The 25,199-nt window shown below is 40.7% G+C and overlaps 1 protein-coding gene across 2 annotated transcripts in view; it reads left to right on the plus strand.

Moving 5' to 3' along the window:
• Nucleotides 1-25,199, plus strand: part of ANTXR2 (ANTXR cell adhesion molecule 2) — a 166,498-nt gene that overhangs the window by 87,817 nt on the left and 53,482 nt on the right. For both annotated transcript variants that reach the window (XM_030565101.1, XM_030565102.1), the window contains 3 exons: nt 1,511-1,606; nt 2,876-3,043; nt 6,591-6,671. In XM_030565101.1, coding sequence (XP_030420961.1) covers nt 1,511-1,606; nt 2,876-3,043; nt 6,591-6,671 — 345 coding nt within the window. The remainder of the gene's footprint in view (nt 1-1,510; nt 1,607-2,875; nt 3,044-6,590; nt 6,672-25,199) is intronic.

The following is a 25,199-nucleotide window of genomic DNA, read 5'->3' on the forward strand; positions in this document are numbered from 1 at the left end:
CCCCTGCCACCCTGTTCTCTTCCAGGTACATGTTCTAAACTTACGCCCAAAATTCTTTCAAATAAATGGCTTTCTGTTGCATGTGTGCTTCTGCACAGACCATACTGCTAGAATTCTGTGTGGTATCTGACCCACCTTTTGAAAACAAAATAATCCAAGATACTGTATTTTTGTTGCTGGTAATCGTGATACTTGGTGCTTATATGTGCAAAGTTCTGTACAAATAACCAACTACAGATATTGCTTTGTTTTATTATTGAATATTAAGCTTGTCTTAGAAATGGAGGGCACATGGTAATCCAGTTTTGTCTGAGAAAACACAAAAAGACTTCATTAAGGTAAAATTAGGGTTGCAGGCACATACCAGTGTTTTGAATTTATATCACCTTTGAGGAACATTACAGTTAACACCCCCACCCTCACCTAAAAGCCCTAAATATTAGAAATCCAGGAAATTCAGAGCTAAGGTGGCCACTTTCACAATACCGCACAGTCACACACAAATGACAGTTAAGGCCCTGATCCTGCAAAGACTTAGAGGCATATGCTAAACTTTCTGTAGTGTGAGCCAGCAGGCCTGATTCTCATTTATACAGAGGCCAGTTTTTACCATTCTGGCATTGTAAAAGGGCATTCAGCTAAGCAAAATTGCAGTTAACAGAAGGTAAAATAATAGGCAATTTGTAGTTATTACACGAATTAGCAGGTCAAGTAAAAAATTGTTTCATTTTGAAAAACTTTGTTTCAAATTTTTAGGCTTCCCTCCTCATTCTTTTCCCCATTTTCTTCTAGTGGGGAAAAATTAGGATTCCCCCCCCCACACACACACACACACTATGTTAAAAAAAAATTGTGCACACGAATACATTCTCACAAGCATGTCCTTAAGTCAAGTGTGTACGGCCACAGCTCAGGATTGCTTGGTCCAAACTTCACATGGGAGACCAGTGGAATATGTCTGCTACCCACCCTTGGCCTTCCATTAAGAGCTGCAGATCTGCTGCGATCAGTCTACTGTAGGCTGTTGATGCCGCTATCCTTTGCCTGTTGCCCTGGGTTTTGTACAGAGAGCAAAGCCATTTTACTGGAGCAGGCCTCTGTGGTTGGGAATCTGGCTCTTTAAGCACACAACATTTTTAAAAGAGGGAAACAATGTTAATGATTTTTGTCTCTGTGTTTTGTTTGTTCTCATTACTGAAAAGGAGGATAATGGGGTGAATGAGCTCTGATTAGTGGAAAGTCCAGATTCTTAAATGACTTGAGAACGCTGGTCACAGTTTGGGACACTTCTCATAGTTGCCAGCGATGTTCTCCCATGTTTAAAAAACATTTCCAAGAGTGGTCAGATAGCGCATGAAATAATGAAAACTGCTTGACGTGTGAGTGCCTTTAAATTCTGCTGCTGTCACACTAGAGCTATATTTAAGTCTGGAAAACTCTGTGAACACTAATAAAAGCATGGGCTAGAAAAGGACTTGATGCAAAACAATGTTTTTGAATTTATGGACAGGAAGAAGAAGAAGACCCCTTGCCAAACAAAAAATGGCCGACAGTGGATGCTTCCTACTACGGAGGACGAGGAGTGGGAGGAATTAAAAGAATGGAGGTTTGTGCTCTGGAAAGACAGACAAGGAATGATGCATGAAAATACAAGTTTTCTGAGGCTCAAGTTGATGGCAACAAAGTGTGTTGGAAATACAATTGTACCATGTTTGCTTGCTTCCCACTGACATCAGCCTCCTAAAATTTTTGCCCTGTGAAAGAATTCTAAGCGTATCTCAGTAGATTATGGAAGAACTGATTTCATTAGTTCCATTTGATCTGAACTCTAAATAGATGCTGAAAGGCATGCTGATTCCATCAAACTAATGAGGAGGAGGGTGAGAGCATTTTTGAGTGTTTTGGAAGAAATTGCAGCGTAACATAAGTACTCCAACTGTGGGCCAGCCAAACGCACTGACAATAGTGACATTAAGGAGAGGCTTGATCTGTAAGGAACGCACAGCTACAACAGTGCCTGTCTTCGAAGAGATATGAGAGCACCATGTTAATTAAAACAGAATGAAAAATGTGCATCCTTATGGGTATGTCCTTATGTCACATTTTATAGTTAAGTCAGCCTGTATGGAATTTGCAAGGCAATTTTCTTGTGCATTTTAACTTGATTTAAAAAAAAAACAACCTGTCAGTATCCAAGGTATCAAAATCACAACTGAACATAACGAGACCCAGTCCTTCTTGAGTGCTCCTGAAATCTGCTTCTGTAAGTGAGGGCAGAATTAGGGCCTTTGGCAGTTCGAAATGATTAGCTTAGACTAGAGGAACTTAGATGGAAAAAATGTTTTATGCAGCACCTTTCAAATCCAAATGATCTAAGAGGGTTTTACAAAGTACACTCGGGCCTCAATTTACACGGTGTTTACGTTCTTGAAAAAATACCATGCAAATAGAAATCCTGTAAAAAGATACCAAGGGCCTATGGAAAATAAGGGTTTAGGTTCCATACTCACATGATGACCTCCCTAATTTATCCAATACAAGTTTTATTTAAAAATGTTAATGAAATTTAAACTTGCTACTAGCCTTTACTGATGCTGAGAATGAACTTGAAATTATAATGCTAATGTTGTTGAAGTCAGAACTCTGAGGGTTCACCTGGGGCTGCTGAGGAGTGTGGAGCATTGGGGTGGGCCCTGACTTTGGGTGGGTGGGCAGTGGCGGGCAGGAGGGGTTGGGCAGGAGGGATCGCCTCCCCTCACCTCTTCCATCCAGCCTTGTGGAGGGCCATAAAAAAGTTGGATTTTTTTTTTTGCCCAGTCCTATTATCTAATACACATGTGTCCACGTTAATACCATATATTCTCATTTTGTTTAGGTTCGTTGGGGTGATAAGGGATCTACAGAAGAAGGAGCTAGGTTAGAAAAAGCCAAAAATGCTGTGGTGACACTCCCAGAAGAACCAGAAGAGTCCTTTCAACCAAAACCTCCTAAACCCAAGGCTACCTCACAAGCTGCTCAGGAAAAGTGGTATACTCCAATTAAGGTAATCTTTTAATCTTTAAATGAATGTAACTTTGCTGTGTCTCCATATCAAAGGCCAGATTTTGAAGCCCTTACTCATACCGAATAGTATCTTACTCCTCAAATAATCCCATTCAAGTAAATTTTTGGAGTAAGGTACTACTCAGAGGGAGTAGGAATGGCAGTATGTGGCCCTTAATTTTAGACTTCATTATTCTGCACCAGATTCTGATATCCTTACTCACAGTGAATTATACCTTACACCACAAATAAGGCTAAGGTTTAGTCACGGGCAGGCCGCCGACAGACATTCTTGGCCCTAGGGCCAGGGCCGTCCCTAGTGGGGTGGGGCCTGGGGCAGAAGTGACGAATCTGTGACTTCTGGGAACGCCTGCGAGGCCCCCCAAAACGCGAGGCCCGGAGTGGTCGCGCAGGCCTGGGAGTCTTGCAGCCTGCCCACGCGATTTAAAAGGTCCTGGGGCTCCTGGCCGCTGCTACCAAGGCAGGCCTAGTGATGGGTATTTTTAGTAAAAATCCTGGCCGTGTCACGGGCAATAAACAAAAATTCAGGGCCTGTGACCTGTCCGGGACTTTTACTATATACACTCCATACCAGATCTTAGCTGCCCTGAGGCCTCATTGCTCTGGCAGTCCCCTGGGGCGCTGCAGCTCTGGGGTGCCCCAGGACCAGCTCCACCAGCTGCTGCTGCTCAGGTGGTCCTTGGGGCCAGCCGCACCGGTCGCTGCTCGGGTGGTCCCTGGGGCCAGCTGCCCGGAGCTGCCAAGAAGCGGGTGATGTGGCTGCCCTAGGGCCAGCGCCAGTAGCTGGCTGCGGGGCCACTCCAGCAGTGGCCGGTGTGCTTGGCCCTGAGGCCTCCTGAGAAGCTGGTCCCGGGGCCGTTGCTTGGGTGGCTACTGCAGTTGTGTGGAATTTCATGGAGGTCCCAGAAAGTCACAGAATCCATGACTTCCATGACAGACTCGCAGCTTTAACCATGAGTACTGAAATCAATGGAACAACTCTTAGATTAAGGTACTACCAACAGAAGAGTATCAGATCATACCCTTTTATTGATGTCTGCTCTGTTTGTTTCACCATACATCTCTCATCTGATTAATTACAAATCTAAAGCTATTTGTTTACAGCTTGTAATAGTTTTTCCAAATAATTTGCTGCGTCCAAGATATTCTTATGAAAGAAAGTAAGAAATAAATATAGGCACAGAGTCAACAAGAGCAAGAGTCAAGTACAGAAACCTGACTGAAATAAATGAAAGCAATATAAATGGCTGAAGCTAGTAATATTATTAAACAAAGAGATTTCGCTTTGGAGACTGTATGGGCCACCTCCAGCCCAACAGTAAACATCTTCTCAAAAACTGGATAGGAGTCATTGAACATCTTTCATTAAAGTATGTATAGGCAAATGTCCAAACAGAAAGCATCCAGGTCACATGGCGATTTAATTTAGATGCTCTGGTTTACATAGTAACTTGCTTTGTAACAGAACTTTTCACCAATGCTATTCCCGTGGCACTGGCACTCCGAGCTTTCTTGATACTATACTTAATTACAGCCCCAAAGGGTTCTCAGCATGTATAGTTTCAGTACCACATTCTCCTAGGGATTAAATAGACTGAAAAGCATATTCTGTAAAATCTGCACAATTAAATATTTTAAAACCTAAATGCTCAAGAAATATAAGGGTTTGGATTCGTTTGAATCATGAGTAATATAAAGGGCAGAAAAACAATGCAATGCAAAATAATCAGTGGTTTCGTTTTAATACACTATTAAAACGACCTTTCAGGAAAAAAAAATCGAAGTACCCAAACCTACTGTACTGTGTAAGAAAGAATTCATGGACAAGTCAGGCAGGTTGATAGCTTGCCACTTTTGTTGCAGAGCATCCGACTTAAAACCTTTCTTTCATTTTGAAAGTCTCAACTGCCTTTCTAGTTATTGCTAGTACTCAAATGGGGAATAGCTTTGAAACTGGTAATTTCACTTGAACAGAAGCTCCTTTTTAAATGAGTCAGCAGCAGTTAGCAAACAGGGAAATAAGCCATACAAATGGCTAGTCAGTCCTGCAGAATATCTTCTGACCAGTTCATGTAACCTGGCGAATAATAATAATAAATAAAAATTAATAATTTATAATAGCAAATAGACATGCGGAGGGTTCAGATACCTTGCAGTCAACAATGCAGCTGGGGCTCGAACCAGCAAGGAGCTGGGCAATTGGAGTTGAGGGTGCTCAGCGCCTTGCAGGATTGGGCCATTGAAGAGCAGCTATAGCTCTCGAGGGACCTGCTGAACAGCCTGTTTAACATCACTCATCTGCTAAGTAAAAAGCTGTTTAATAAAGACTGAAAAAAATGTCATCAGAATAAAATAATGCATAAAAATACATGAACAAAAAGCAGTTTCTTTGTTTGATCATCGTGTTTTTAATTTCAAGGCCTGCCTACAAACAGAATTGACATGGGTTTACCTTAAATCAGTTTATTATCCCATCTTTAGTTAAACTAGTGCCACTCTGTGTATTGATGAGCTCACAGTCTTAGGGCTTGTCTTAGCTAACCTATACCAGTATAGTTAAGCTGCTATGGTTATACTGGTATCACTCACCGTGTAGGCATTCCTATTCTGGAATAATACTGTTTTTTTTCTGGTTTAGTTTAAACTACTTCCAAAGTGACAATAAAAGATGGAATAAAAGTGTCCGTGTGGTGAGTGATACCAGTATAATGCTTTAATTTCATACCTTACCTCACACTAGTATAACTTCCAATGTAGACAAACCCTTATATTGGAAAAGCCTATAGCTAAGGGCTTGTCTACATTTAAAGCGCTCTGCCACTGTAGCACTTCAGTGAAGACGCTACCTACGCCAAGGGGATGGGGTTCTCCCATCGGCATAGGTAATCCACCTCCCCAGGAGGCAGTAGCTATCAGTCTAGTGCTGTCTGCACTGGAGGTTAGGTCGGTTTAACTGCGTCGCTCAGGGGTGTGGATTTTTTGCACCGCTGAGCAATATAGTTACAGCAACATAATTTCCTAGTGTAGACCAGGCCTTAGAATTTCCCACTTACTTAACACTTTGTGGAGCCACCACTTAATCATTTGTCCCTGGCTCTGTTTGTTCCCATTAATTAGGATTTATGCTTATACGGTCCCAATTAAGCAGCACTTGTCATTCACTGTTATTAAGGGATTGTCTGCACACAGACTTCCATCAGTGTCATTAGACTGAAGCAAATTCTGGGTGGACAATTTTATTTTGGTTTAAGGGGGTTTATTTCAGTTTAGCTTAAACATGTTCCTAATTGGTTCATCTAAACTGAACTAATCATGGTTTTAAACCAAAATAAAAGTGTCCACACAGATTGCTGCATCCACTTAACTACACCTGTTAAAAATCATACCTTAAGTTAAACCTGAACAATTCTGCATCTAGAAAAGTCTGTGGCTAAATCAGCTCCCGGACAGCAGCTGTCGATTTAAATACGTCCCTGTTAATTGACATACACTGTAATGTTCAAAATCAACCTGCTCTATTGTTACAGGGTCGACTTGACGCACTGTGGGCTCTGTTGCGACGGCAGTATGACAGGGTGTCTTTGATGCGACCACAGCAAGGAGATGAGGTTTGTGTGTGTGTGTATGTGTGTGCATTTAGTGGGGGTGGAGAGAGAGAGGGAGCTGGTTCTATTTCACAGCACTCCCTGGTGCACTTATTAAATTAAGCCTCTAGGTATAAATAAGAATGAACATTGATAATGCACTCCTCTTAGCTAAACCAAGTTGTACAATTGCTTTACAGTATTAGTTTCTTCGTTTTAAGGATAGAACCTATAAGGTTTATAATTCAGGAAGTCAGATCATGACAGGGGCAGCTCATGGCACCCTCCAGTAAACTCCTGCTGAGGTGGCAGGATATTCTTAATAAAGTGCTTCTGTATTTCATATATTGTGTCTTTGTAGACTTGTTAGGAGAACAGTCTTCATGTTCTTAACTCTTTGATTCTAAAGCGAAAACAAAATGATGAACAGAGAAACAATCATTTAAAAGTAGCGCTATTAAAAAGACGCATCATCAGCCAAAAAATGCTGCAGATCCTTGGTGTCCCGAAGCAGTTAATTAAAATGAAGAATGCTGTAAGTCTTTTTTCTGTCTTAAATGTGGGGGCAAGAGGGGGAAGATCGAGAGATTGTGCAACTTCATCAAGAGCAACACTTCCCAAACTTGTTCTGTAGATGATTGATTTCTGGTCTCCATGTCTTCAGGTGGATTTGTGACACTCTCTTTATGTCCTTTTATGCTGGGATCTATGACTTATCTTTAAGATATTTAATATCTCATAGAACCTTTCAGTTCCTTATTGGCTACAAATCTGAGAAGTAGACTTAGAACAGGTTATTCCAGCTAAATGCAACAATGCCTTATACTCAATGAACTTGCTCCAATACACCTATTAGAGGATACTAAGTGCATGTTTTTTGTGAAATCTGCCCATTATTGGCCATAGCACACCCCTCTTGGAGCTCTGCCAGCACAAATGCAGATTTGCTGCTCTATTGAAATCTGTGGACCCACTCATCCAGCCATGGGCAGAATTTGGCATGGAAATACTATACTCTAGAAATATTCTTCCTTTCAAGAAAATAAATATCCTTTTATTATGTAAGCAGTACAAGCTGACAGTACAAGTATGCTGTTTGCCATTAATTCCATGTCTCCTTTCTTTTAACTTTAATTTGCCATCATTTTAAAACAACTTATCTGTTAACTTTCTTCCCCAGTGCTTCACTGACTTAGAACTCTCATTCAGAAGTTGATTTTATATATAGGAAAAGTAGGACTTTTTGGAAACTTATGTAAAACTTTTTTAATACATGTCCTTGATGCAGAGTACAAATGTGCAACCTGCCTGTTGTTCAATACAAACCCATTTATTATGCATTGTTATAAGTAGGTACTATTACTGCTATTATTAGATACTGTTCCTCAAGGTACTTTGGGAATGTCTCGCTATCCTTGAGTAAGGAGTAGTGTGCATTGATACTGTTCCAGAAGCAGACCAGGGGAAATAATCTGCTCCAGGCCTTAACCAGCAGCAGATGATTAGATAGCAAGTGTGAAAAATTGGGATGGGTTGGGGGTAATAGGTTCCTATATATGAGAGAGCCCCATCTACTGGGACTGTCCCTATAAAATCGGGACATCTGGTCACCTTAGCCACTTTGTTCTGGCTTAGTGCACTGACTGGCACAAAGTGGGAGTGGAATGGACTCAAGGCTCTGCCCACACCCTATCCCTGCCTGCCTCTCTGTGTGTGACAGGAAGCAGGAGCCCCAAGAAGGTTGCTCTCTTCCGTGCACTGCCACTTGTAAGGCAGGTTGTTCTCACACAGAGAAATGGGGAGAAGCTTATGTCCTCTTACTCTCTATGCAGGTGAGAAGGCAAAGACAAGACTTGCTCTAATTCAACGAGCACCTTAGAAATGTCTCTACATAAAAAATTGTACAGGGGTATGGATGCATGACACTTTACGGGGAAATAAAGCTGAAAGATCCTCATGCCAGGACTTTGTGGTCTAAATTACTCATTCCAGTAAAGGCTGACTATGAACCTGGTGTAATTTCTGCACCAGCCAAGGATCTGCTCCAAGTTGTAGGGCCAGAGCTCTGCAATGTATTGAACGTGAGGATGAATGTGGTAGAGGAGGAAGCTGAGAGCCAGTGCAGGACCTGATGGAGATGGTGATGCTGGAGGTGATATATTTGAAACAGTGGAGTCTGGAAGATGGTTTTGGCAGCAGCATATAGGGTACACTAGAAGGGTGCAATGTGAAAAGTAGGAAGGTCAGAAGCAAGAGGTTGCTGTATTCAAAGGCCAGGGCATGGACCAGGGTTTTTTTGCTCATAGGGATGGATGGTATAGGATAGATTTTGGAACTAAAGGAAAAAATGGCAAGATTTAGCTGGAATGGAGGCAGAGAGTGGTGGTGGAAGGAATAAAATGTGAGAGAGGAGAGTAGGAGGTAAGGGATATCCTTTCTGTAACAATGTACAGCTTTTTACATTAACATTTTCAATAGATTTACTGTGGTTGCAAGTTCGTTATTGTTAGTGTGTTGGAAATCCAGTTAGGTATAGTAGATCCACGTGGTAAACGTATGTGCCATATACAAAACCGGACAGTTTAACAGGTAAACGCAGTATGTGAGTAGAGGCACTGATAAAATAGTAACTGAACAGGCTGAAAATTATGTGTAATTTTGCTGCCAAAGTTGTTTGTGGCTTTGCAGATGTAAAAATGGGATTTTTGCAAACCGCTGCTGCCATGGAAATGAGCAAACAATTTTAGAACCAGCAGGAAATGAGACTTCTATTTTATATGAACCTGAGAAGGCAGTGACCAGTGTCTTGCTTTACAAGAAAGGGGGGGTAGGAGGAGAGGAAAGATCTGGCTGAATTTCAATTGACTCAGAGAGGAGTAGAATTTATAATGCTGGATGAAGCATAAAATACAGTCATTGTCCTTAGAGTGTGACCCGTGGCAACATAAGAACACAACTTCTGTCTGGCTAACAGCATATTTTATACCCCGAAAAAAAAATCCTTTTATTTATTCATATATTGTTGAGTGCAGATCTACTGCTATACCTCTTGTGAGTTCAAGTGAGTAAACAAACCAACTCTCTTCACACACATACTGGAAGCACTGGCATGCTAAACAGCAGGCCAAACAAATATTTTTCTTTTATTGCTTAGAAACCTGTTAATTCTCATTTCCAGAAGAGTTCACTGCTGAATTCAAGTCCTTGATCAAGTAATTAAAGTTTCGGCATGAAGTATCAAAGCAGAGAGAGCTTTCTCCTCCTCCCCTTTACTCCCCTTGTCTTTCCTACAAGCCAGCTAATGCCGAGGGTGGCCCAGTTTGAGGGCCGCGCACAGTGGAGTCAAGAGGCTTTGATTTGTGGATGGAACTCCTTAGAGTCCTAAATTTTTCAGCTGGCAATCCACAAGGTTAGGGAAGCTTGTCCAGGTGTGAGCTAGCAGGTTGTCGCCGACATCTGTTTAGAGCACAGACACAGGTCCTCACCAGCCTGCAGTGAGGCTGCTGGATTGTCAGCAGATGTAGTTAAGAGTGGCAGAACAGTTTTGGTCTCACATTTGCCGCCTGGGGGGCTGAAACACTAAAGGTAGAGTGGGGGTGGACACAGCTGCGCTCCCAAACATGCCTCAGGCACAAATAAAGAGATCTGATATAGTTTGACTCTGTTGTGGTGGGGAGACGAGGACAGAGAGCCACTTCAGAGACAACTTAACGCAGCAACATCTGCCGCCAAGTTTCCAGGGAGTGACAGGGGACAGCAGGTACAGATCGAAGTCCCAACGTAAACAGCCTCCATTAAGCCATGAACTCTTTTGATGGGGTTCCATCAAACAGGCTAGAGTCCACAGCAGGAGTTGGTTTTTTTTTTTCAAAGCCCTGTTTTGTTTTGTGCGCTAACAAGGTAATTTATAAATGATGCATTACCATGCATTCATACTTCTTTTAAAAAAAATAAAGAAAAAGAAGAAAGAACCACAATACTTTTGGAGTTGCTCCATAAACCAGTTAACTGTCAGAAATGTGTCTTGGATTTAATTGAGGTTACGTTAACCTTCAGACCATGTCTCTACACTCTCGGCCACACAGTAGAGCTGAGTTTGTGTATTGTACCAGTGACGCCTCATAGAACCATTGTAGAGGGGGTATGTCTGCCATTGTCTCTGTTGTGAAACTCCTGTTTTGTGGGGTGCTTTATTGCATCTGGCAGGAAACTCAGCACAGGTTTGCAACGTGGCTAAACAGGGTCTAAACTGTTCTAAGCTTTTTTAAAAAATGCGAAATAAAATTATTCGTTTTCAAATGCTCCAAATGACTTTGTTCATTTGCAAAATTTGATACTCATTGAGCTTCTGAGCCTGCAAACACTTCTTATGCTCATGAATAACTCTAAGTATGTGAATAGTTCCATTGAACTCAATGGGTTTACTCATGTGCTTATGATTGAGCAACCATATGTATAATGTTTGGAGGATTGGGGCATAAAAATGTATGTAAAATAAATAAAAATACTATTGGGGGGCTTGATGATACCCTTACTTTTCCTGGGGAATTCTTCTTAAAAAAAAACAGTGGTACAGTGTGTCCTAGAAGATATGATACTTTCACTCTCTTTAAAAAGTGATTTTTTTTATAATAAAAGGTAATGTGCATGCAAATTGCATAGAACAAGAATATATGATAAAAGCTAAAGAATTAATATCAATATGGCTGCTCATGTATTTCTTTTCATGATAACATTATTTTGTAAGCAACTATCCTAGCAAATAAATCCTGTTCCATAGAAAAACTGTTAAAGTAACATAGGTTACTGCTATGAGCGGTTCCATTGAAAAACTTTTTCAAGTATATGCTCCGTGGGGCAGGGACTTTACCTCCTTTTGCATTTGTTCATCATGTAGCAAATTGTGGGTGTTACAGGAAGCAAATTCGAAGTAGCAATTAGTCAGAAGATTGTGCCATCAATTTTTGAGCAGAAATCTACTTTGGTGTTTATAGAGATTTCTGCTTAAAAACTGATAGGAGGGTAGCTAGTGTTAGTAATATTGGGCTATATGTGTATCTGTATAAGAGAAATCCCATGATTTTGAGCCAGACTAATCACAGTTTTCTGCAGGCAATATACATCACTGTTCCCTCCACCCTGCCCCACCCCTTCAATCTCTTATTGAAACATGAGAGGCAGAGAAAGTTAGCAAGATGATTCATTTTAAAATAAATTTGAAATGTCAGATGATTACATTTACCAGTTATATTTGCACATATAAAAATTGTATTTAGTTGGATGGATCATTTCTTCTGATGCAGCCGATTACCATAATGTTATAATATTTTTGGAAGCTGCATGCTACAGTGTGCTTGAGTCCTACATTAAACTTGCCTTAAAATGTGTTTTGACCAGGACTTTTAGTTTCTGTAGAGTTTTAAGATAATAAATTGGAGAGTATTATTTTGAGTAAACTTGCTGTAGGAAGAGGTTTGTGTTTGCATTTGGAATTCTTTAAGGATTCCTCATATTTCACTATAGGATATTTGTATATTATGAGTCAGAGCCTGGCCCTGGTCTATTCATAACATGAAGCCTAGATACACCTGTGTAGTCAAGCTGGACTTCATGGTCTCAGAGGCCTCTTCGTATCCTGAAGGGTTGTCCTCACTCAAAGGTGGACTTGTAAAAGTTTTGCGAGCTTCTTACTCTCTCCCAAGCTGAGCAAGGACTTCACAAGGACAAATTCAGAGGTGACATAAGTGACAATATAAGTTGCACATTGGTTGGTATAAGCCAGTGGAGATGATTGAAGTATGTAGACCAACTTACTCTTAGCTCTGCCATTGACCAATAGGCACCTTCTGTGCCACTTATGTCACCTCTGAATTTGGCCCCCAGAAACTATCCCCAGAGGGATAGCTCAGTGGTTTGAGCATTGGCCTGCTAAACCCAGGGTTGTGAGTTTAATCCTTGAGGGGACCACTTAGGGATGTGGGGCAAAAATCTGTTTGGGGATTGGCCCTGCTTTGAGTAGGGAGTTGGACTAGATAACCTCCTGAGGGGTCCCTTCCAACCCTGATATTCTATGATTCTAAGCTAACCACAAGGCTGTGTGTATATGTGGTGCTTCCCTGAAGCCTGGGAGCTTTACAGTACATGGTGGTGTGGAAACTTAGAAAGACTGCTGTCATAAACAGATAGCTAAGGGTTAACGTCTCTTTCACCTGGAAAGAAGTATCTGAAGCACCTGACCAGAGGACCAATCAGGAAACAGGATTTTTTCAACTCTGGGTGGAGGGAAGTTTGTGTGTGAGTCCTTTGTTCTGGGCCTTTTGCCTGTATGCTCTCTCAGCTATGAGAGGATTTCTATTTCCTGCTTTCTAATCTTCTGTTTCCAAGTTGTGAGTACAGAGTTCATAAAAACAATAAGGGTTATTGTTTTTTTTCTTTTGTATTTACATGTTTGTAGTTGCTGGAGTGCTTTGAATTGTATTCTTTTGGAATAAGGCTGTTTATTCAATATTCTTTTAAGCAAATGACCCTGTATTTGTCACCTTAATACAGAGAGACCATTTTTTATGTATTTTTCTTTCTTTTTATAGAAAGCTTTCTTTTAAGACCTGTTGGAGTTTTTCTTTAGTGGGGAACTCCAGGGAATTGAGTCTGTACTCACCAGGAAATTGGTGGGAGGAAGAAGTCAGGGGGAAATCGGTGTGTGTTAGATTTACTAGCCTGACTTTACATTCCCTCTGGGTGAAGAGGGAAGTGCTTGTGTTTCCAGGACTGGAAATAGAGAGGGTGGACTCCCTCTGTTTAGATTCACGGAGTTTGCTTATGTGTATCTCTCCAGGAACACCTGGAGGGGGGAAGGGAAAAGGTTTATTTCCCTTTGTTGTGAGACTCAAGGGATTTGGGTCTTGGGGTCCCCAGGGAAGGTTTTTGGGGGGACCAGAGTGCCCCAAAACACTCTAATTTTTTGGGTGGTGTCAGCTTAGCTGGTAACTAAGCTTGGAGGTTTTCATGCTAACCCCCATATTTTGGACGCTAAGGTCCAAATCTGGGACTAGGTTTATGATAACTGCACCCTATGGCAATTCCCTGCTGACATCTCTGACATGGAACTATTAGCCAGGTGAGGGGAGTGACCGAGAAATCAATTATTCCCCTTCAAAGGCAGTCAGGGTGTTAGGGGAAGCAGTTCCTCCCCAAGAAACCTGTCTCCATGCCAGTGAAAAGCAAGTCATTTCTTCTACTCAGCTCACAGCAACTCCACAAGGTAACAGCAACTGCCTGCACATTATTACCCTTGTGTGTGTGTATACATATAGACTCATAGACTCATAGACTCTAGGACTGGAAGGGACCTCGAGAGGTCATCGAGTCCAGTCCCCTGCCCTCATGGCAGGACCAAATACTGTCTAGACCATCCCTGATAGACATTTATCTAACCTACTCTTAAATATCTCCAGCGATGGAGATTCCACAACTTCCCTAGGCAATCTATTCCAGTGTTTAACTACCCTGACAGTTAGGAACTTTTTCCTAATGTCCAACCTAAATCTCCCTTGCTGCAGTTTAAGCCCATTGCTTCTTGTTCTGTCATTGGAGGCTAAGGTGAACAAGTTTTCTCCCTCCTCCTGATGACACCCTTTTAGATACCTGAAAACTGCTATCATGTCCCCTCTCAGTCTTCTCTTTTCCAAACTAAACAAACCCAATTCCTTCAGCCTTCCTTCATAGGTCATGTTCTCAAGACCTTTAATCATTCTTGTTGCTCTTCTCTGGACCCTCTCCAATTTCTCCACATCTTTCTTGAAATGCGGTGCCCAGAACTGGACACAATACTCCAGTTGAGGCCTAACCAGCGCAGAGTAAAGCGGAAGAATGACTTCTTGTGTCTTGTTTACAACACACCTGTTAATGCATCCCAGAATCATGTTTGCTTTTTTTGCAACAGTATCACACTGTTCACTCATATTAAGCTTGTGGTCCACTGTGACCCCTAGATCTCTTTCTGCCATACTCCTTCCTAGACAGTCTCTTCCCATTCTGTATGTGTGAAACTGATTGTTCCTTCCTAAGTGGAGCACTTTGCATTTATCTTTATTGAACTTCATCCTGTTTACCTCAGACCATTTCTCCAATTTGTCCAGATCATTTTGAATTTTGACCCTGTCCTCCAGAGCAGTTGCAATCCCTCCCAGTTTGGTATCGTCCGCAAACTTAATAAGCGTACTTTCTATGGCAACATCTAAATCGTTGATGAAGATATTGAACAGAACCGGTCCCAAAACAGACCCCTGCGTAACCCCACTTGTTATACCTTTCCAGCAGGATTGGGAGCCATTAACAACTACTCTCTGAGTACGGTTATCCAGCCAGTTATGCACCCACCTTATAGTAGCCCCATCTAAATTGTACTTTCCTAGCTTATCTATAAGAATATCATGCAAAACTGTATCAAATGCCTTACTAAAGTCTAGGTATATCACATCCACCACTTCTCCCTTATCCACAAGGCTCGTTATCCTATCAAAGAACGTTATCAGATTAGTTTGACACGATTTGTTCTTTACAAATCCATGCTGGCTATTCCCTATCACCTTACCACCTTCCAAGTGTTTGCAGATGATTTCTTTGATTACCTGCTCCATTATCTTCCCTGGCACAGAAGTTAAACTAACTGGTCTGTAGTTTCCTGGGTTGTTTTTATTTCCCTTTTTATAGATGGGCACTATATTTGCCCCCTTCCAGTCTTCTGGAATCTCCCCCGTCTCCCATGATTTCCCAAAGATAATAGCTAGAGGCTCAGATACCTCTTCCATTAACTCCTTGAGTATTCTAGGATGCATTCCATCAGGCCCTGGTGACTTGCAGGCATCTAACTTTTCTAAGTGATTTTTTACTTGCTTTTTCCTTATTTTCTCTTCTAAACCTACCCTCTTCCCGTAAGCATTCACTATACTAGACATTCCTTCAGACTTCTCAGTGAAGACCGAAACAAAGAAGTCATTAAGCATCTCTGCCATTTCCAAGTCTCCTGTTACTGTTACCCCCTCCTCATTGAGCAGTGGGCCTACCCTGTCCTTAGTCTTCCTCTTGCTTCTAATGTATTGATAAAAAGTCTTCTTGTTTCCCTTTATTCCCATAGCTAGTTTGAGTTCATTTTGTGCCTTTGCTTTTCTAATCTTGCCTCTGCATTCCTGTGTTATTTGCCTATATTCATCCTTTGTGATCTGACCTAGTTTCCATTTTTTATATGACGCCTTTTTATTTTGTAGGTCACGCAAGATCTCAAGGGTAAGCCAAGGTGGTCTTTTGCCACATTTTCTATCTTTCCTAACCATCGGAATAACTTGCTTTTGGACCCTTAATAGCGTCCCTTTGAAAAACTGCCAACTTTCCTCAGTTGTTTTTCCCCTCAGTCTTAATTCCCATGGGACCTTGCCTATCAGCTCTCTGAGCTTACCAAAATCTGCCTTCCTGAAATCCATTGTCTCTATTCTGCTGTACTCCCTTCTACCTTTCCTTAGAATTGCAAATTCTATGATTTCATGATCACTTTCACCCAAGCTTCCTTCTACTTTCAAATTCTCAACAAGTTCCTCCCTATTGGTTAAAATCAAGTCTAGAACAGCTTCCCCCCTAGTAGCTTTTTCAACTTTCTGAAATAAAAAGTTGTCTGCAATGCAGTCCAGGAACTTATTGGATAGTCTGTGCCCCGCGGTGTTATTTTCCCAACATATATCTGGATAGTTGAAGTCCCCCATCACCACCAAATCTTGGGCTTTGGATGATTTTGTTAGTTGTTTGAAAAAAGCCTCATCCACCTCTTCCGCCTGATTAGGTGGCCTGTAGTAGACTCCCATCACGACATCACCTGTGTTTTTTACCCCTTTTAGCCTAACCCAGAGACTCTCCACCCTTCCGTCTCCTATGTCCATCTCCACCTCAGTCCAGGTGTGTACATTTTTAATATATAAGGCAACACCTCCTCCCTTTTTCCCCTGTCTATCCTTCCTGAGCAAACTATACCCATCCACACCAACATTCCAGTCGTGTGTATTATCCCACCACTTGGCGTTCCACTCTATTCACGTTCACCAAATGTCAGGATGTTTTTTCCTCTATATGGTGTAGTAAGCTTCATGCTCTAGTCTAGACTCTGATTAGTCCAGAGTGCACTAATTTTAGTAACTCATTAATGAATATTCAGTCCCTACCAGTATCATAACATATTGTTCCACATGATGCTGTAACTTCATGTGTCTACAACCAGTCCATCATCACTGGTGCCAGTGAGTCTGCCTGCATTCCCATTACAAGCCTAGTGTTTCAGGGAAGAGGGGATTTTCCTGATTCACTCATGAATATTTGTGTTAGTATTGAGGGATTTAAACCAGGAACAACGTTTGGAAGCAGGAAAGTTTGTTACTTTATTCTTGTCTTTTTAAAAAATTAAACACCTTGGCTATTTTTATGAAATAGGTATACAAAATAAGAGTTTGGCTGTTTGGGTTTGGCTGGTATAATTTTTACATTGTTACAACTGAAAATGTTATCCATCATGTGGATTAGCTCATAAAGATTAAAAAAACAGAATAATCATCGTTAGAAAATTATTTTCTTAAAAAATAATTTGCGCAAATGACAATTTTTTCTTCTAAAACCAACCAAACCCAGCAGCATTTTCAGATGTGATCCTGACATAGAGTCAGATCCTGCCTCACTGAATTCAATGGGCGTTTTGAAGTGAGATTTTTAAAAAAGAATGTTAAATATTCCTTTATGTATTTAACAAAGTCTGTATGTATTTTGAATTTCTGGAATCTCTGTACTGGTATGGAAGTGCACAAAAAATTATATGTGTGGGATTAAAAGGGGTTAAAAGGCATCACTTTCCTGTACATGTTTTCTGTCAACTTGTTGAACCTCTGGCAAAACATGTCAGTTGAAGACTCTAATATTTTTTAGCGAGAGCTGTGCCTGCAGACTGAAGAGTAAAATTTGGGCGTAAGCTTTTTCTGAAATTTTAGCAGACCAGCAGTTCATTTAAAAATCTCTAGATTCTCCTGTTCATTTCTCAGGAAATTGGAAGAAAATGTTTCAAGAAAGTGGAAGTAAAGCTAGTTTAGTGCATTCTTGTGAAACTCCCCTAGTATTTCCGATTAAATCCTGAAGTTGTGGTCAATTCTAAAATAGCGTGTAAGGCACAGGACTAGAATTCAGGAGACCTGTGTCCTTTTCCAGGGCCATGCCTTTAAGCAAGTCACATCACCTCTCTGTACCTCAGTCCCCCATCTGTAAAGTGGAAATAACAATACTTCCCTCCTTTGCAAAGCACTTTGCGAACTATAGATTGAAAATGCTAACGATGAGCTAGGCGTCATTATGGATTATTGTTGACATTTCTTGTCCGTTTAGAGTTATGTTTTATTCCCAGGGAGGCAACATTCAGTAACTGGTGCATCTGAACAGTAACAGTTTCTCAAGAGAGAACTCTGCAGCAGTGTAAATTGTATTGACCCATAGCAGTTTTTAAAAATATGTTAAGCTGGAGGCTCCAGTCCTACCACATGCTGAGTGTCCACCTCTCCCACTAAAATCAGCATCAGGAAAAAAGGCTCTTGTAAGATTGGCCTATAATATATAAATCATTCTGGGAATCTAAGGATCATAATTTCTCAGCTGTCAGTCAATGAAGGATGTGATAGGTGCTTTTAATGCAATGGTCTCCATTAAAAACCCACATTTATTAATGAACGCTAGTTATTTCTTTAACTTGCGAAACAGTCATTTCAAACAGAGCTACATGATAACTATTGACACATCCTGCCATTTTACTGTTGATTACTGCAGCTGTGCTTAAAATCACCATCTAGGAGTCATCTGCAAGAGTAGGCTGAAAAATTGACCTGAAATAAAGAGACGTGTACATTTTGATGGTCACTACAGTTTTGAAATGTTTGTGTGGTGAGCCCATACAGTAAAAATGGGGAGTCCTTGGGCAGGCCTTCGAAATCAGAGTGGCCTTTTAAATGTAACCACCGTAGATGGGCTTTTATAGCTTTTATGAAGAGTACAGCATGTTACATCTTAAAACACAAAAAGATCACAACAAAGGTGCTTTCCTCCCACAGCATCCTCTGAGTGCATTACGTTTTTTATTTTTAATTGGCCAAGAGTTGCTGTGCTACCACAAGGTGTGGAGCCAGAACCATTCTTACTGTCTTCATTAGTTTACAAAACAGTATGCGGGAGCTGAGCATTTTAGGCCATTTAGCACATTGAGCCTGATGAGTATCAGGGCCACGCTTGCAGTGCGGAATGCATGGAGAATAATGCCTATTAAGGAAGATAAAGTCAATCTTTTCTGGGTGCAGTGTGAATTGGTTATAGTTACATCTGTCACATGCAGTCTCAGCTGCCATGGAGAGCGTTACAGTGTTTTTTATAAGGTTGAGCTATATAAGAAATGAACATTTTATTTTCAATTTAGTTTTGCCAATAATTTGTTTGAGTGAATTATTGTTTGTTTGTGTTTTAAATTCACATTTGCTTATTTGATTTCTTTAAAACACCTTTGTATGGAAGTAGATGGCAACAAAACAGCTCTGTTTAATCAGTCTTCCAGGATTGAAGAGTATGCAGTACATATCTAACCAAGCTCAATCATAAAATGCAAACCCTAACTCCGGCACAGCTATTATGTACTGTGGGGGCTGACGTGGTTTATGTTAATGCTGAGTATCTCATTAGTCCAGTTTACGGAAAAGCTGACTACCCTCAAGAAACAGCAAGTAGAAAGCTGACAGTTTAATTCAGTTGCTACTCTCCAGAAGAGACGTGACAGCTTTAACTGTCTCGTGCGGCCAGATTTATGAACTAGTCCTACGCTCTTAACCAGATTAGTTCCTTTTCCATTAACTGCTGAAAGTAGGGCAGCTGTCCAAGCGGCTGGTTGTAAATTCGATAATGGCGGCTGTGTTAATCTGTAGGCTTTTCAGATGGAGAAGGCAGCAGATAACAGGATTAAAGTTTCACGACCCGAGGTTTTCACGGCCCGAGATGGGGGCATAGGGGGATAGAGAATGACTTCTGTCATTAATCTTAATTGATTGCCAAGAGGTTTTAATCGAGGTTATTATTTAGGAAGAGCCTTAACACACTGTCTACACCTGAGCATCAGATGCTCCTTTGTGAAATATGGCTATATTGCTCATATACATACACACGCACACACACATATATTGTATTTCTGTATGATATATGTATGTGTGTGTGTAGAGAGAGAGAGATTTGTCTGTAAATATGTATAGAAGCATCAGGAGTGTTTTGTGAAATACGATATTGATACGCACATCCATATTTCTGTATGATATATGTATATCTCTATCTATCTATCTATCTATCTATACACACCTCTACCTCAGTATAACGTGACCCGATATAACACGAATTTGGATATAACGCGCTAAAGCAGTACTAGGAGAAGGGAGGGCTGTGCACTCCGGCGGATCAAAGCAAATTCGATATAATGCGGTTTCACCTATAACGCGGTAAAAATTTTTGGCTTCCGAGGACAGCGTTATATTGGGGTAGAGGGGTATGTACCTGTACATATGTCTGTGAGCCTCTGTTGCTCTTTTATGAACTATGGGGATATATATAAATATCTATCTTTTATGTGTAGATGTATAAATCCCTGTATTTCACCAAAGAGCACCTCATGTCCATCTGTATCTATAGGTAAACAGACCCCCATCCATATTTCAAACAGAAATGTTTTCATTTGCATCTTTCTTCATGTCTTTGAGCTAATATTTACCTCTTCTGATCATTTCTTCTGAAACACCTGGCATTGGCCACTGTTAGAAAACAGGATACTGGGCTAGATGGACCTTTGGCCTGACCCAGTTTGACTGTTCTTATGTTCCTAATATTCAATCCTAATTTTTTTTTTAAGAAGTTACTGTAGGACAGTTAGGATGAATAGACAAATAACAGTACATCCTGATACAGCCCCAGTTAGGGAAACAGTTATGAATTCCAGTAATTTTGTTTTCATCTTTACCAAAGTACTGTACACCAGAGGAAATATTAAATTAGGGATTGAGCATATAAATTAGGCAAGAGGATAAAGTGCTATTGTGAAGTCTCAGCATTTGGATTTTATTTAGATTCAGACCATGTTAGAGATGTCTCCAGGCTGAAGGTCCTTCGTGTCCAAACTGAGTTGCGAACTGATGCAGCTTTCCTCTGGTGAACGATGTTACCCTCCTTGTGTACTTCCGGCATTGGCGAGCCAGGAGAATCCCTGTTTGTTGATGATCATGCCAGGCAGTCTTATCATGCCATCATCTAGTTGCAGTGCCATTGGTGATCTACATCTGCTTTTGCTAGTGAGCCCAGGAATCCTCCTCAATGGTTGATGGAAAGTGAGATTGGGAGGGAAAGTGAGATTGGGAGCATTTTGATCTCTGAGTGGGGCATAATTTATTTCATTTTATCACTACCTTGGATGAAAAGACTATAGTGCCTGCACCCTTTGCATACAGCCTGTTTCTTCCCCTGGGATTGTAAAGTGAAGACAATATTCATGGGCCAGACGCATGAGGTAGAAGATGAAAACCTTTGCAATGATGCGGTAAGAAAAGTAGACACCAGAACTCAATGATGTTTTTTATTTAAAAATGAATATGCTTTGGCCATGATCTGACCCCTTTTGTGTTCACTTTCTGTGAACATTATAATGATCCATCTTTATTTGATGGAATTAACACAGAAAGCAGTTTTCATGCTCAAATAGTTGCACTGGAAGTAGTATTTTTTTTATATGGGATGGGATATTTCTCAACACATGTGAAGGAGGAGGTTCCCCAAACCCCTCAACACAGCCATAGCACAGGGACAATTAAGAGAGTCAGACAATCTGATGGCACCTTAGCAACTAGAGCTGCATAGGCATCCACAAGTACTTTGTGCCAACAAGCAACAGGATGCTGGACAAATGCAGAATGCAGTGTATTTGGGACGGGGCATTGTTTGACAAAGCAGTGGGAGAGGAAAGGGTGTGGTTCGAGTTTCCCTTATTAATTGGGCGTTGAGTCAGACCCCAATGCCCTGGGGAAAAAGAGAGAGAGAATTAAGCCACCGATTCAGCAACATTATTCATGTTTTTAATGTTAAGCAGGTGGTGAGGCCCATCAACTTCAATGAATGTAGCAGGAGAAGATTACATTTAAACTCTGCACCCAGCCCACCAGCCTTAGCTACCTTTCTTCCTCCTAGGATAAGACCTATATGGGACAGAAAATACAAGTTTTTAAATGTCAGAAATGTCCTTCATAAAATGTATATTAGCAGTTGCCAACAGTGCAATAAAATGTTTGGTGAGACTTGGCATATACGATCTTCCCCTGGAAATGCTGTGTTTGTGTGTTGCGTACCTTTCAAAGTATGATTATTGTCAATAATAATAATAATACGATTCCTTGCATTGGGACTGTGCTGAGCACTGTGTAAGCACGGAAGAGACGACATTCCCTCCCCGAAGCGCTTACAGTCTACGGACCTAGCCCTGCAGAGAGTTATAGAGCAGTAATTTAGGCACATGAATAATCCCATTGGGCTTAAGCCTGAACCATTAAAATTAATGGGGGTGGGGGGTAAAGGGGGTGAAGGGTCATTGTCTTGAATGGGAGCAGGACCAAGCTCATTGACTTCAACAGATTATGCACAATTCTTTTCAGGATCAGGGCCTTAAAGGCACAAATGGACAAACAGTTGAGGATGGGAGGTAACCTACAAACACATGTACATGGTGGTTATATGTTGCAGGTAGACAAGTTTAAAAAAAAACAAAGTGAAATTCATCACTTCTTTTTATTCTGCTACTGCGATTCAAAATGATGATGTTATTTTTACAAATTAATGTTTGCAGGCCTGTAGTCCATAATGAGCTATGGATTCATTGAGAATTAGCAAAAAATTAAACAAGTGATGTATTAGCACGCTGTGCTAACAGCTTAAGAATTCTTTTTTGGGACTCCCTCAGAAAATCTCTCTCTCAAATCTACGAGGGATGGTAAGGGCTTTTTGGTTTAGTTTGTTTGTTTTTGTGAAAATAGAAATAACTATATACTAAAAGAAATGGTTGTGGCATAAAATGCCAAAACCCAGTAGAGTTTGACATTCAAGCTGTCATCCTATAAGTCAGAACATCATGCTGTTTTTTATTGTTTTTGCCCAACAGTGTGACACAATGGAGTCTTATCAGCCTAAACATTTCAACACTGAATGTGCTGCCTTTTGACGGTTTGTGTCATAACCTCACTGCAATTTAAACATAGGTTTAAAAATTAATTCAATTACAACTAAGAGAGTATTAATGCTGCTTTCTGTCACGAAATATATATGGATACATATGACTCTACTCCTGTTGGATCATTCTGAAATGAATTTTTGCAACTTCCACTGACTGTGGTGGACAGTGCTAAATGAAAATCAATCACTTTAATTTAAAATAGCTAAGCACACTGTCTTTATTAAATAGCCTTTGTCGGACAACTAACCAGATGATAAGTAACAGTTTGACTGACCTCTAGCCTTTAAATGTTTTTAACATAACACTCTGAGGACAGTGGTTTCATTATTATAGTATTCCTTTTATTCTAAGATTCAATATTTCTGGTTCACATATTGAAATCACTTTCTTTTTGATCCACAGATATAGATTTCACTCTACATTTCTCTTCCATAATGTTATCATATTTTTATTACTTACTTTACTAACACAAGGCCTGTAATTTAAATCAATTTGACTATTACTTAAGAGGGTTAGAATTTTTAGCTATTTCTTGAGATCTGCTAATACAGTTCCCTCCACTGGAAATAATAGAATACTTTTTAACCTTTTTAAATATAATATTCCTTGCTAGATGCAAATATTACTGAATGATCAGAAAAGGGTAAATGCAAGTGAGAAATACAAGGTAGCAATAGATAATTTTATATCATTCTGTGCCAAAGGAGATGAGAGTATTTTATGTTGTGTTATAGTACAACATAAAACCTGCTAAAAGTTGGAAGAGTTGTAAAATGATGGGCAGATATCTTTTAGGAACTTTTAGAAAATGATCCTGAAGGAATGTTGGTTGATGTTTTAAGGTTGAGTTTTTCATAAGAACCTGATGGCGTTAGGCACCCACTGAAATTCAGTGTGGAGTTGAAAACCAGACTGTCTCCCTTAAGCTCCATTGAAATCCCAGCATCAGTGCCTCAACTAGTGGAAATGGCATCATCATCTTTGTGAAGTTGCAACAAAGGACAGTTAGATCCTGATCTACAGAAAACCAGAACGTGAATGTGTGCTTGTTCAGAGTCAGTATCTGAGTATTTTCATTACTTACTGCTGTATACATTCTTATTCAGGTCATGGTTCAGAAGACACTTGAATACATGCTTAAGACCATCCTTATTCAGCTCCAGTGGGACTTCTGAGGGAGTTAAGAATGTGTTTAAGTGATTTCCTGAATTGGTATGCTTCCCTGTTCAGGGCCTGTATTCTTACTCGGTCAAAACCAATTAAGTCAATGGAGTTTTACCTGAGTAAGGACTGAGTCTAGCTTACATCTCAGTGTTTCTAATGTGTGAAAGATCAAATTATGACTGTACTGCACTGAGAAGTGGCAGTGGATGGAGACCTGGGATCATGGCCTCAGTGAGTTTGTGTAGCATGAGAAGAATCATCTTCATGGGAGGTTGCTGGTAGTGGGTCTCTGTGGTTAACAGTCCTCCGCAGAGGGTTTGTGTGCCTCTGATAGTGCCCTTCCAGCTGCCTGGGAGAGGGTCAGAGCTTAGCTCAGCACATCTCTCCCCCCTCCCTACAATGCAATCCATAGGTGATGGGTAAGAGAAGGACACAGGGGTCCTTCTCTCTTGACTTCCCAGCTATCCCTACTTATAAAGGTCCTTGATATTAGTAGTTCTGAGGTATTTAGCTGTCTCCTTCTGCAGCAGCTCTGTGGGGATTATGACGGTTCCTCTGAGGCCCCTGTAATGGGAAGGGAAAAAGGCAGAAATACATGGATAGTTGCATGGGGAAAGGAGTGATGGTGGCAGGAATTCCCTTTGTATGTGCTCCTGAGTGGATCCATGGGCCACTAAGCTGATCCACATCCCCTTCTGCCCTGGCCTCAACCATCTCTTCAAGATCATAGAGCTGGCACATGGATGAATTAGATGTTAAGAAAACATGCTTCTCAGTCCCGTATGAGAATTTAGTCCTGACGGTTTGTCTTTCCTAGCAGACTCAGACCAATGTCAACACAACACATTATAACAGGTTTCTAAACCAAAGTATCCTGTGTCTCAAAGCTAAAAACCAAAACTTACAAAAATAAAGGGACTCTGCACTTTGGAGAAGTCATAATTTCAGTGACACTTGCTTTTATCTACTGGGGACTTCCTTCTTGTCCCTCACATTCAGTTTCTACCATGCCCATCAATAATTCAGAGGGCATTTGTTAGTGTCATGATAGTATTGAGTTAATTGGCCAACTTGAG

The sequence above is a fragment of the Gopherus evgoodei genome, chromosome 5 (genome assembly GCF_007399415.2).
Source record: "Gopherus evgoodei ecotype Sinaloan lineage chromosome 5, rGopEvg1_v1.p, whole genome shotgun sequence".
Classification (NCBI taxonomy): Eukaryota; Metazoa; Chordata; order Testudines; family Testudinidae; genus Gopherus; species Gopherus evgoodei.